The sequence below is a fragment of the Rhinatrema bivittatum genome, chromosome 1, assembly GCF_901001135.1.
Source record: "Rhinatrema bivittatum chromosome 1, aRhiBiv1.1, whole genome shotgun sequence".
In the NCBI taxonomy this organism is placed as follows: domain Eukaryota; kingdom Metazoa; phylum Chordata; class Amphibia; order Gymnophiona; family Rhinatrematidae; genus Rhinatrema; species Rhinatrema bivittatum.
Window position 1 is genome coordinate 625,595,144 of NC_042615.1, and position 13,895 is coordinate 625,609,038.

General features: G+C 41.3%; 1 protein-coding gene across 2 annotated transcripts in view; it reads left to right on the forward strand.

Moving 5' to 3' along the window:
• Nucleotides 1-13,895, forward strand: part of TMEM232 (transmembrane protein 232) — a 512,842-nt gene that overhangs the window by 408,899 nt on the left and 90,048 nt on the right. For both annotated transcript variants that reach the window (XM_029571869.1, XM_029571874.1), the window contains exon 13: nt 9,642-9,735. In XM_029571869.1, the coding sequence (XP_029427729.1) occupies nt 9,642-9,735 (94 nt within the window). The remainder of the gene's footprint in view (nt 1-9,641; nt 9,736-13,895) is intronic.

Sequence of the window (13,895 nt, forward strand, 5' to 3'; positions counted from 1 at the left end):
AGTTACAAAAAAGTAACAATGGGGGGGGGGGGGGAATGGAAGGAAGGGGAAGATGGTGGGGTGAAAAAGGGAGGAAAAGGGAAAAAAGGGAAGTAACAGTAATAGTATTAATTTATCATAAAGGAGGGATTCTATCATTACTTCTTATAAGTTCTGAATTGTAATGAATAAGGTTGATGCTAGTTGTAGATACTTTTTCTTTCGTGCCTGGGTTTGGTTGGTTGAGTTGATTGTAGATGGATTGTTGATATAGATGATCATTAATGTAGACTGTATGAAAAAGGAAAGTTTTTAGATCTTTCTTGAACTTTTTGATATTGATTTGAGTTCTCAAATAAAGTGGTAGAGAGTTCCATTTTTTTGGACAAACAATGGAGAAAGCTCTATTTCTAGTGGATGATAGTCGAGCATCTTTGATGGGAGGAATATTTAGACAAGAAGTGTTATTAGATCGAAGATTTTTTTGGTAATTTGTGGAGTGACTTTTAAACCAGTATGTTTATGGTGATCAGCATTCACTAATTTGTGAATGATGGTCAGGATCTTATAATCAATTCGAGATTTAATAGGAAGCCAGTGAAGCGACACTAGTATTGGGGTGATGTGATCATATTTTTTTGTTCCAGCTAAAATTCTAGCTGCTGCATTCTGAAGAATCTGCAGAGGTTTGATGCTAATGAATGGAAGACCAATCAGAAGGGAATTACAATAGTCTATTGTTGAGAAAATTAAGAGTTGTAAGACAGTTCTGAAATCCAATGAATTTAGGAAAGGTTTTAAACGTCTGAGAACTAGGAGCTTGTGATATCCTTCTTTGATTTTAGTAGTTATGTGCATATTGTAGGAAAGGTTTTTATCCATGATAACTCCAAGGTTTCTGGTGTGATTGACAGGGGATATAAAATTGATTTGATTGTTAGCAATGAATTGAGGTGGTGGGATTAAGTTGGATTTTTTGTTCATGATAATTATTTCTGTTTTATCAATATTGATTATTAGTTTTAAATTTAATAGGAGTTGTTTTATTGAGTCAAGTATCATGGAGGTATCTTTGTATGTTTCATCAATGGAGTTTTTTATGGGAATAAGAAGTTGTATATCATCTGCATAGAGGTAGTATGTTATTTGTAGATCATCTAGTAGTTGGCAGATTGGTAAAATATAAATATTAAATAGAGTGGCAGACAATGCAGATCCTTGTGGAACTCCAGTTTTGAGGTCAATTTTCTTAGATACGTTATTATTGAAAGAAACTTGGTAGCTTCTGTTGGTAAGAAATGATGTGAACCATTGTAGAGTTTTTTCAGTAAGACCAATTTCTGACAGTCGATCTAGAAGTATTTGATGATTTATTGTATCGAATGCTGCAGAGAGGTCAAGTAGTACAAGTAAGTATTGTTTTCCATTATCGAAGCCTCTTAGAATAGTATCATTTAAAGAAAGAAGGAGAGTCTCAGTATTGAGATTTTTTCTAAAACTATATTGGTTTGGAGATAAGATATTGTTTGATTCAAGGTATTCAAGTTGTGAATGAACAACTTTTTCGATTATTTTGGCTATGAAGGGTAGGTTTGAAATTGGACGGTAATTTGATAGGTCATTTGGGTCAAGATTGTTCTTTTTTAGAATAGGTTTTATTATAGCTGATTTAAGACAATTTGGATAGGTACCTTCAGTAAGAGATAGGTTGATAATCTTTTGTAATTATTTTTGTAATAGTAGATTCAATATTCTTTAGGCTTGTAATATGGATGCTATCTAGAGGGTGGTTGGCTGGGTTCATTTTTTTGATAATTGATTGGATTTGGATAGTGGAAGAGGTATCAAAAAGAGACCATTTTGATTTTACTTTTGTTTTCAGAGAAATGGGTTGGGTGTTATCAATGAGGTTTGATTGTATTAAGTTTGTTATTTTGTTATTGAAGAATTCAGCAAAATCATCACTATTGTATGTAGTGCAAGTGGCTTTTAGAGTTGTTTTTGAGAGACTCTGCACTATTGAGAAGAGCATTCTGGGGTTGTGATGAAATCTGATGATTTTTTTTGAGAAATAATCTTTTTTTGCATTGTTGATGATATGTTTATATTGGGCTAGGCATGTTCGATATTTATTTAGATTGACTGAAGTTTTGTTTCACCTCCATTCTTTTTCTTTTTTTCGAAGTTGATATTTAGAAGTTCTGATGTTATTATTATACCATGGATTATTGTGTTTTGATGATTTGATTGTTTTAGTTATTAAGGGATTGACATTATCAGCTACTTTCTTAGTGATCATAAACCAAGATGATACAGCTTCATCAGAATTTGAAAGATTAGTATTAGTTAGTTCCGTTTGCAGGGTTTCTTGGAGGAGTTCAGTGTTGAAAGGTGGTCGATAAATTATTTTGTTTTGTGGGTATCGAGGAGGAGTATGGATGGAATTAGAAGTTAAGGAAGCTTCGATTAGGTGATGATCGGACCAAGATATTTCTGTGGTGTGGGTTTTGATATTAGACCAGTCATTAGAATTTACGAATATGAGGTCAATTGTATGACCTGCTTTGTGAGTTGGAGTAACAATGATTTGTTTTAGTTGTAGTGAAGCAAGAGCATCAATAATGATTTGACAAGTTTTTGAGTGATTGATTAAATCAAAATGAATGTTGAAATCACCCAGGATTATGATGGGTTTGTTAAGTGAAATATTGTTCATGAAATATTCAATTAGGGGAGAGCAGTTTTTTTCGAGTAGTCCAGGTGGGCAATAGACGAGGCATATTTGAAGTTTAGGAGAATCAAATAAAGTGATCTCAAAGGGTGCAGCAATGTTTGTTGGATGGAGTGTCATCTGTAGGTCTTTTTTAGAGAGAAACATTAAGCCACCACCTTTTTTCTAGGGTTTGAGAATATGTTGTATCTATGGTTGTTTATTTGGTTGATGAGTACTGTATCACTGTTTTTAAGCCAGGTTTCTGTTATTGCAATGAAGTCTGGTTTAGAATCATAGAGCATATCATTAAATAAAGGAATTTTCTTGAGAATAGAACGTGTGTTGACTAGAATGAATGAAAGAATAAAATAATTTAAATATTGGATATGTGTGTTATTTGAGTTATTTGATAGTTTTTGTTTTTTTGAATAATGAGGATTATAAGGTATCTGTTTCATTTGGATTGGATGATTTGATGGAAATGTAGTTATTTTTTTGGGGGTTTGGATTTTGCTTGCAAAGTCCATAGTTCTTGAATAAAATTATTTTTTATTTGAATAGTCTTTTTGTGAGACTGATGACAATTTAGTTAGGGATGTAAAAGTGAGGCGTTGAATGGGCAGCGTGAAGGGGCACGCAAAGGGGCTTGCTCCTTTGGATGTGCTCCTTCGGCGCGCAACGCACGGCGCGCAGCGCCTGGAGTGAGCGATTATATCAAATACCTCACCCGGCTCCTCCTCCTACCTCAGTGGTGCTTTGAACTTCCTGGTTCCGCTGGGGGTGATGCTGTTTTGATGTTCTTCCGTCTCAATCAGCTGACCATTGATAACTGTGCGCTCCGGAATCAGGTCTGGCATCCCGAGTGATTGTTACCAAGCAACCGGTCTCTGTGGCACAAAGAAGCAGCTTCACTGCTTTGAATGCGGTGCTTTTGATGATTTCTGATGTATTTTAATGCTTCCTGTAATCAGAGGGGGGGCGCCTGGAGTGAGCGATTATATCAAATACCTCACCCGGCTCCTCCTCCTACCTCAGTGGCGCTTTGAACTTCCTGGTTCCACTGAGAGTAATGCTGTTTTGATGTTCTTCTGTCTCAATCAGCTGACCGTTATAATAAACTGAGGTCTTCTTTCCCTATAGTGTTTGTTGTAAAGTATATTAAAAAATAGTAAGGGTTCCATGCAATAAACTGTGAGCTAAAAATAGTCTAGCACAGTTTTTCTCAACCCTTTCCTGGAGGCACATGTATCCAGTCAGATTTTCAGGATTGCCGCAATGAATATGCATAGGATAGATTTGCATATCCTGGGTCTCCAATGTATGTAAGAGGGTTGGGAAACACTAGTCTATCATGGCCTTGAAACAAAAATGTTACATGTGCATTAAAATGCCTATTGAGTAATGCAATAAGATTTAGTATGCTCACAATAAAAATGTCCCCTATAACATTGTTATCCTGTCAGCATGCATGAAAATCTGAAAATACATTGGCTAAATAGCATAACCATGTTATTTACTGAGGGGAAGCGAAATATGTCAATTAACTGAACATGCTTAGTTCTGTTTTTCTTTTGACTACTGCTACTTGCTTTCAGTGGGTATGCAAGTTAGCATGGCACATGAGAGATGTTTGTCAGCATAGAGGGAAGAAGTGGGAAAGCTACTTCACTCCAATAGATGAGGTCAAAGGAGAGCAGAGTTCCAGCACATCACAAAACTGACATGAGTGCATATTGAGAATCATCTTTCTTTTGTGTCAGTGTGAGAGGATGTGGTTGGGATCAAAAGAGAGCAACCCATGGAGGATTCTGGCTACCCTGACTCAGAAGGGCAATAATATCTGACCATTCCCTCCTCTAAGACCACCATGTAGGATATGGATCACAATGTCTGCACCACATAGTGTGCTATTGCCTAAAAACTCATAGAAATTAACTTTGTACTCAAACCAAAACAATTGTTAAGATGAAAACATCTTTTGAGGCTCGGACAACTCTTCAGCCTTAAGTCTCTCAACACCTGCAGTGGGTTTTGGCCACACTAAGGGGGTCATTTTTCAAAATGCGGTAAGGCGTTTTCGCATGCATTAAGGGCTAATCGCATGCGAAAAGCCCCGTTTTCGCATGCGATAGGCCTTTAACGCATGCGAAAATGTGTTTACTGCATGCGATGGCACCATATCGTATGGTGCGATGCAAATTCTAAAAGTAGGAGGAGTTAGGGGCAGAGAGTGGGCTGGGCTAGCCTGTCTGTGAAGAGCTATTGCACAGCCATAATGCAGATTTTAACTACACCTCTTTCAAATGTGTTAGCGGCTGTGACCATGTGCTGAGGTTTCATTGCCATTTGTCCTGTAAAGCTTATTTCAGACAATTTGAAGGAGGGAGAGAGAGAGAGAGACTGGCCATTATATCATGGCCCATAGGCAGGTATTTGTATCCCTAGGGTAGGCCCACCTAGTAACTCGAGGTGGGGATTAGGTAAGTGAGTAGGGGGTTAGGGGCCACTTTGACATGCTACGTGACACCTACGAACAGAACAGTGGTCTCTTGTGAAGATTAGCTGGCCTTTGGAGTGAGGAAACTCACTCCAAGATGAGATTTGGGCAATGTTCTCTCAACCTAGCTTGATGTTACACAGGTAGAGAGTCCATCAAGCTAGGTTGAGAGAACATTGCCCAAATCTCATCTTGGAGTGAGTTTCCTCACTCCGAAGGCCAGCTAATCTTCACTAGAGACCAGTGTTCTGTTCATAGGTGTCACGTAGCATGTCAAAGTGGCCCCTGACCCCCTACTCACTTACCTAATCCCCACCTCGAGTTACTAGGTGGGCCTACCCTAGGGATACAAATACCTGCCTATGGGCCATGATATTATGGCCAGTCTCTCTCTCTCTCTCTCTCTCTCTCTCTCTCTCTCTCTCTCTCTCTCTCTCTCTCTCTCTCTCTCTCTCTCTCTCTCTCTCTCTCTCTCTCTCTCTCTCTCTCTCCTGGGATCATTGAAAAACTGGTCCCCCAGTGGTTGAATGCAGGAAATACATCAGGTTTGGCACTTATTGCAGAATCTGAAATGGTATCATAACTTAGCTCTTCACACAGGTAATTATCACAAATTGCAATAAATACTATATTAGCATAAAACACACCCCTTTTGCTATTGCATGCGGTACTTACCGCATTTTGATAAATCCAGGCCTAATATTGTTAATTATAGAAAAAACTATTTTGGTTTGGCAATTTATTACTTGGAAAAATAGGTACCTTGTACAAGTAAAGTAAAGGTGGATTTATTTTTGAAGTTCTCAAATGCATGTTGGTGTTTCTTCTCTATTACTGCTTCCTCTATCATTATCTTGCCCTCTTCCATGTTTCCCCTGTTCTGCTGGTGCCCTTTAAAACTTTCTTTGTATATTTAGTGGAAAGGATTGGGGGGTCAGCTGCCACTAGTCACTTGTTCCTGGGAAAAGCCCTCTTGGAAGGAACCCCTTGCTTTTGAGATTACTTGAGGGGTATGGTTGGGGCACCCACAAATTCTGCTGTAACCAATCCAGTGATAGCAATGATCATGAGAATGATGCCAATATCATGGAGTCTGTCCATTTCCACGTGAGCATGAAACCTTTGCGCCATGTATATTGTGAGGTGTGAAGCAAACTTTGAAGCACCATGAAAAGACATACCTATGGTATAAATATGTTTATGTGTGTAATAATTTGAAGAAAATATGGGGCAGATTTTATAAAACTACGCACGCTCATACTTTTGTTCGCGCACCAGGCACAAACAAAAGTACGCCGGATTTCAATAGATACGCGCGTATCTGTTAAAATCCAGGGTCGGCGTGCGCAAGGCTGCCCAAAATCAGCAGCCTGTGCACGCCGAGCCACACAGCCTGCCTCCATTCCCTCCGAGGCCGCTCCGAAATCGGAGCGGCCTCAGAGGGAACTTTCCTTCCACCCCCCCCGCACCTTCCCCTCCCTTCCCCTACCTAACACCCCCCCACCCCCCCCGGCCCTATCTAAACCCCTCCATCCTTTGTTGCACAAGTTACGCCTGCCCAAGGCAGGCGTAACTTGCGCGCGCCGGGCTGGCTGCTGGCACGCCATGGTCTGGTCCGGAGGCCGCAGCCATGCCCCCAGAACGCCCCAATGACACGCCGGCCGCAACACGCCCCCGACACTCCCTCGATGATGTGCATGCTGCAACACGCCCCCGGCACGCCCCCCAGGAAAGCCCCGGGACTTATGCGCGTCCTGGGGCTTTGCGCGCACCGGCAGCCTATGCAAGATAGGCTCAGTGCACGTGGCGGGGGGGGGGGGGGGGGGGGTTGGGGTAGGTTTTTGGGGGTTATGCGCATAACCTACGCGCGTAACCCTTTGAAAATCTACCCCTATGTGTTTGCTGTGTTTGTCTTGGCAAAAAGAAGTTTGATCAAAGGATTTCATCCCCAAGGGCATATGGATATAGTTATTCAGTGTTATATCTTGTACATAGCCTTCAGTTTTCTAACCCTCTGTTTCTAATCAGCTGAGCTCTTTTAGTGTGCACATTAATAAGCTAACACCAGTCCAAAATAGGTATTAAATAATATGCTGTTAGCAAGTGTTTGATAAGCAGTGCAAGCATACTATGTTATTTACCATGCTTGGACTAAACTCTCATTTACACATGACATTACTTCATTTGCATGCATAGACTTGCTAATTTTAGCGAACTCATTCTAACGTCTTTATGTACCACTTTAATGTGTATGATGTTATGCTTGGGGATGGACCCTTGTCCTGGAGCAGTGGAGATCAGCTCCCTGGTAGGGACCAGGAAGAAACTGCCCCCAGGGGATGGAGCAGTGGAGGAGACAGAGGCTAGTATGAGCTTCACCACTGGAAGCCCAAGTGTCCCCCCCGCCCCGGGAGAAGCCTGTAGGGACCTGGGCCACTTGGTCTTAGGTGGGCCTTGCAGGGTCTCCTGGAGGGATGGAAGTCCAGCATGCCCACAGAGAGGAGAGGAGCACAGTCAGGTTCGAGACTGGAGGTCAGATGGAGCAGAACAGCATAGGTGATAACAAGGGTAGGATCAGAGCCAGAACCTACCCATAAGACAGTCCAGAGGTACTATCTGGGGAGGCAGACAGACTAATAGGAGGACACTGGAGAACTAGGATGCAGGAACAGAAGGATCCTGGAGCAAGGTTCAGACACAGTGACAATCTAGCAAGACCCTAACCCGAAGCAGTGCTCAATCTTCAGCCTGCCAGGCTACGTCTCCAGCCATCGGCAGGAACACAGAAGACTGGATGGAACCAATTGACAGGAGCGAGGTCCGGGGTGAGCAGCTGGACAAGGCAGATATGTTTCAAGTTCTAGTCAATGTAGATGTTCTTGGAATTCTTGAAGTAGGAGCTTGAACCCACAAGTTTGGAAACAAGTGTTTTTGGAATCAAGGATGTGTAGGCTGGGACCCACAAGCTTGGAATCATTTATTGGAAGTGGCAGAGTGGGGCTTGACCCACGACCTTCAAATCAAGGTCTCTTCACATTAGGCACTGCGCCACATGCCAAGGCAAGGACTTCCTTATATCAGGGAAACAATCAGTGCACACCACGGAGCTAGGACCCACCCCTGGCCCTACAAGAGGCCGGGCGGTCTGTGCATGCGCGCGTAGGAGCGTGGCCAATGCCACCGAGGATGCCAAGCTCTGGCGTGAGGCCTGGTGCACAGTGGAAGGCCCGGCGACCACCACCGTGGAACACCAAGGCCTGGAAGTACTTGCAGCTGCTGCTAGGGAGGCCGACCCAGAGAGGTGCCAGAGAGGTATGCGGTCTGGGCATGGACGGGGTGCGTAACATATGATAAGGTCTTATTGCATAGCATACTATTTTTAGCATGCATGCAAGGGTCTTAATATACATGCTAATGTTTATTGCATAGACCCCCTAATTGGCTTTGGTATTTAAAAGTTATCTCATTCCACCATACGCTGGTGCTACTATGTATATTATAGTTAATTAATATTATGTAATGAAACTTTTGTCAGTTCAAATAAATGCAAATAATTAGAATTGATACAGAAAAATATTTTGCAGAAAATGCATGAACATATTGCAACTCATACTGTGTTTTTTTAATAAATGGTAGGGTTACCAGTCTCAATGTCCACATATAAAAAGTTTTTATTGAAAATAATCTGATTAGTGAGATCCCAAATTTCTATTATACTATAAGAAAAATCAAAATTTTGAGCTCGCCCTTGCTTCTTAGGAGTTGCAGAATCTTGACTCATAAAATAGTTTGGTTCATCCAAAATTAATGCAAAACTGTCTTGTGCATATCCTGAGCAAACTAGCACTTATACTTCAGATAGTACAAAATCAATTCCTAAGAAATTTAGACAATTTGAATACTTTCTACAGCTGACTGTAGAAAGTACACTGAGCTGTATAATACTGCACAAAATTGTGAAGGACTTGATGTGGAACACAGAAGCTCAGAGTCTAACCAGTTGGTCAATAGTAGCATAGGTTGGAAAGAATTCATGACTTGTATAGTACATCTTGTAGCGTGTCAGTTTTAATGATGCTACTAGTCCATCACTCTGCACATCTTACATGGTTACTGAAATGATTGATTTGATAACAATGCTAAAGAGCATTTTTATGATTTCCTTATGTGTTCTGTTGCTGTAATACTCCAGTTTTCATGTGCTCAAATAAATTCACTTATGTAATATAGAAATGGCAATATAAACACTGTTATCATTATTTGTTCCAAGAAATTTATACTTGCTGATTGAATGTAACTGTAAAATACAGAGAGCAGGGAAGCAAGAAATAGAAAACAAATCTATTTATTGCTTAGTAAAATGACAGTAGCTTAAACAGTGTATCTAGTAGAATTTGATGGTGTCGGTGATACTTTTCTAATCTCCTTTATCTAAATTTTCTTCCACTACAGGAAAGAAATTTTACAAGCAGAAAAAATCTCTAGTTCACATCCAGATTTCATTACATGCACAGATATGGATTTGCAAAGGATTATAAAGAATCAGGTACAGTAGAACTAATTTAAGAAATAAGAAAAGGTTTCTTCCATTAAATTGCTCTAAGGTAAATATCAATTTTATTATGTTATACAAAATATAATTACTTGTGTCGTAGACACTCACGGGCTAATTTTAAAATGAATATGTGTGTGTGCATACTCACATGCATAGTGCACCAGTTTAAGAACATAAAAACATGCCATACTGGGTCAGACCAAGGGTCCATCAAGCCCAGCATCCTGTTTCCAACAGTGGCCAATCCAGGTTACAAGTACCTGGCAAGTAACCAAACACTAAGCAGATGCCATGCTACTAATGCCAGTAATAGAAGTGGCTATTCCCGAAGTCTTTTTGATTAATAGCAGTTATTGGACTTCTCCAGGCACGTGTCCAAACCTTTTTTTAAACCCAGCTACACTCACTGCCTTAACCACATCTTCTGGCAGCAAATTCCAGTGCTTAATTGTGCATTGAGTGAAATAATTTTCTGATTTGTTTTAAATATGCTACTTGCTAACTTCATGGAGAGCCCCCTAGTCTTTCTGTTATCTTTGTGTTTCTCCAAGCTGAACAGCCCTAACCTCTTTAGCCTTTCCTCATAGGGGAGCTGCTCCATCCCATTTATCATTTTGGTCTCCCTTCTCCAGTGCAACTATATCTTTTTTGAGATGTGAGAACCAGAATTGCACATAGTACTCAAGGGGTGGTCTCACCATTGTGTGATATAGAGGCATTATAACATTTTCTGTTTTATTCTCTTTGTCTGTCTGTCCAATTAATATCGAGGTCTTCCAGACTCCTCTGGTTCTTCATCCTGCACTCCCCACAGTTGACTCAGACCCCTCACCCTGTCCTGTAATCCCTGAAACTCAAGATCTACAGACTTACTCCTCATCTGGAGCAGAAGTAAAGTCACGCAGATCTCAAGCCGTAGTGCACTGTGGTCTCTGGTTTTAAAATATAAGATTACATGTGTACCTGTTGGCCTTACCCTGGAATGGCCATGCCATGCCCATGCCCTGCCCCTTTTCCACCCTCTTATTTTTAACATGCGCATCAGTATATATGCATGTTCTTTGCGGCTTTCTAAAATCCGCGTTGGGGGCCAAGATGGTGGTGTGACCAGATGCGTTGGAACGCTCTCCTTCCTATTTATATTATTTCTTTGAAAATGCCCTCTAAACGTAAGGAGAAAGTTTGTGTTTTCCCCCTGGACACTTCCCTCTCCAGTGGACAGCGGCTTATTATATCCTTCGCTTCTGGTCCAGCAGAGAATGAGGGGGTACCTGTTCTCACTGCGACAACCAGTGAGGGAGCACAGGAATCGCCTGGGGAAGTTACACTGAGTCCCCTGGATCTTTGGCCACCGCAGGCTCCAGCAACTGCCGATTCTCCACTCAGAATAGTGTCGCAGGCTGATGACATCATCTTTGCAACAGTAACGGGGGTCAGAGTAGAGCCATGCCATCGTTCAAAAAAGGTTTGGATAAGTTCTTGGAGGAGAAGTCCATTAATGGCTATTAATCAATTATACTTAGGGAATAGCCACTGCTATTAATTGCATCAGTAGCATGGGTTCTTCTTAGTGTTTGGGTAATTGCCAAACACTTTGGATAATTGTGGCCTGGTTTTGGCCTCTGTTGGAAACAGGATGCTCGGCTTGATGGACCCTTGGTCTGACCCAGCATGGCAGTTTCTTATGTTCTTAAGCAGCGATGCTGTTAGACATACCACTCTGGCGGTTTCCTCTTCTCCCGTTGAGACTCAGGAAGAATGGGAAAAGATAGCTGCAGTATCGGTGATGGGCATTCCAGGAGCTGTCTCTCCTGGTTTTGTGGGTGAGTTTTTTCGTCCTCCACCCAAGCCTGCTACTGTCACTCTTGATGTGCTTTGGGACCTAATTGTAGGATTTGGAGGCTCTGTGAAAGACTGCCAAACTAAGGAGGTCATTTTCTAAAGGGATCGCACGCGAAAAGGGACTTTTCGCGTGCGATACCTAAATCGGGGCGGAGTCTGTACTGGAAGGGAAGGAGTTGGGGTGGTGTCAGGGTGGACTCCGCGACGACTTCACTGACAGCGAAAGGTAAGACTCCTTATCGCCACCAGTAAAGTGCCCAATAGCGCCACCTTTCATAGTGGCGCTATTGGGTGCAAAAGCCGGCAGCGATCGCACTGCTGTGGTGCGATCGCTGCTGGCTTTCGCAGGCCCACCCCCGCTTCGCCCCCCCCCCCATCCCCCGTTACCGCCGATTTCATAGAGCTCTGCGGTATTGCAGTATTAGAAAATCTAGGCCTAAGATTGGGATTCTATCTATTAAGGTGGACTCCATAAATGTTAAATTTGAGGGTCAAATTCGTGATCTCAAAACTCAAATAGCATCTATGGAGTTGGTTACATCTCAAACCCAGGCTTGCAATTTTAAACTGATTAAGGATTTTGGAAATTGTTCTCGCAGATTGGAATTTCTTGAAAATCATTTAAATTTCCGATTTTTTAATTTCTCCAGAGTGTTGGGGGAAGACGCATATCATACTCTGAGAAAGTTTTTTCTTGAGATTTTGAAGTTTGAAGTGGAGAAAATTCCCTCAATTAATAAAGTAATTTTCCTGTCGGATGCTAATAAAGAGAGATCATCTAAAGATGGACATACTGAATTCATTGTAAACTTAACTCAATTTCTTGAGGATTCTACAGCTGAAATCGTGGAGCGATCATCTCTTCTTGTTTCCTTTATTTTGGAGCAAGATTTGACTGATGTCATGAAGAGATGTTTTAAGAATATCTCTGTTTCCTTTTATGTTCAGCCAGTATGTATTTTTCCAGATTTTGCTAGAGTCACCCAAGAAAGGAGACATGATTTCCTTCTATTGAGATCACAGATTATTGAACTGGGGTTTACAGTTGTCCTAAGGAATCCATGTAAATGTGTAATACATTCCCAAAATTAATGTTTTGTATTCTTTCTTCCCGAGCAACTTAAATCCTTTATAAATTCAAGGAATATTCCACTCTCTCTTCCTGGGAATATAGGCCCAATGATCCAAAAATGTGCATGTTAAGCCTGTTTCTATTACAGATTTTCTTTATAACTCCCTTTTTTGCATAGGCCCCCTGGTCCTCTCATTTCTTTACTGGAAAAATGATGTATCTATGATTGATGTTTTCCTAATTGTATATTTTACTTTTCTTTTTCTGAGATACCATTTTTGTTTTCTGTAGTGAGGTATTATCTTGCTTATTCTTGATGAAATTAATAAAAATAATTTTTTTTTTAAATTATGCTTATGTGAACATTTTTGCATGAGCAATGCTTTTAAAATCTACCTCTCAGCTAGCAAAGTTCAAAATATAACTTGAAGGTCAATGGAACTGTTTTAGTGTCTAGAGTGATTACAAAGACAGCATAGTTTAGTGTTTGCAAACATTCAGCAGATTCTAATTTCTTATTTTTGAGGGGTGGCAGCTTCCTGCTGCTGTTTTGGACTTCTAGTTTAATTGAAATCAGTCTCTAATGGGCTATAGTGACATGAGTTATTCAAAATATTCAGGTTTTTATCCCAGGACAAGCAGGATGCTAGTCCTCACATATGGGTGACATCGGTAATGGAGCCCTATGTACGGAAAAACTTCTTTAAAAGTTTCCATGAAACTTTTGAATGGCACCGGAGTGCCTACTGAGCATGCCCAGCATGCCATGATATTCCCTGCCACAGGGGTCTCCCTTCAGTCTTCTTTTTTCCGCGAAGCTGTTAGCATCGCGGGTTTAATTGGAGTCCTGAGGTGATTTTCACCTATTTCAAATTTTCGGAAAAACTTACTTCCACCGCAGGGGTTTCCCGCAGTATCACCAGGGTAACTTTTTCCATTGTTGGTTTCCGGCTGGGACCGATATTTTTTGGGTTCGCCGTCGATGGCTGTCCGGCGTCATGGCCTCCGGCTTCAAAAAGTGCCCAAATTGTGTGAGGACAATGTCGATCACCGACCCTCACTTTGAATGTGTTCTTTGCTTAGGCAAAGATCACAATATCCAAACATGTAAATCATGTGCGGAAATGACAGCAAAAGGTCATCGTCTTAGGGCCGAAAAAATGGAGCAGTTATTTAATATCCAATTGCTTCCAAGGCCTTCGACCTCAGCGCAATCTTCTCCATCTGCTCCAGTCCG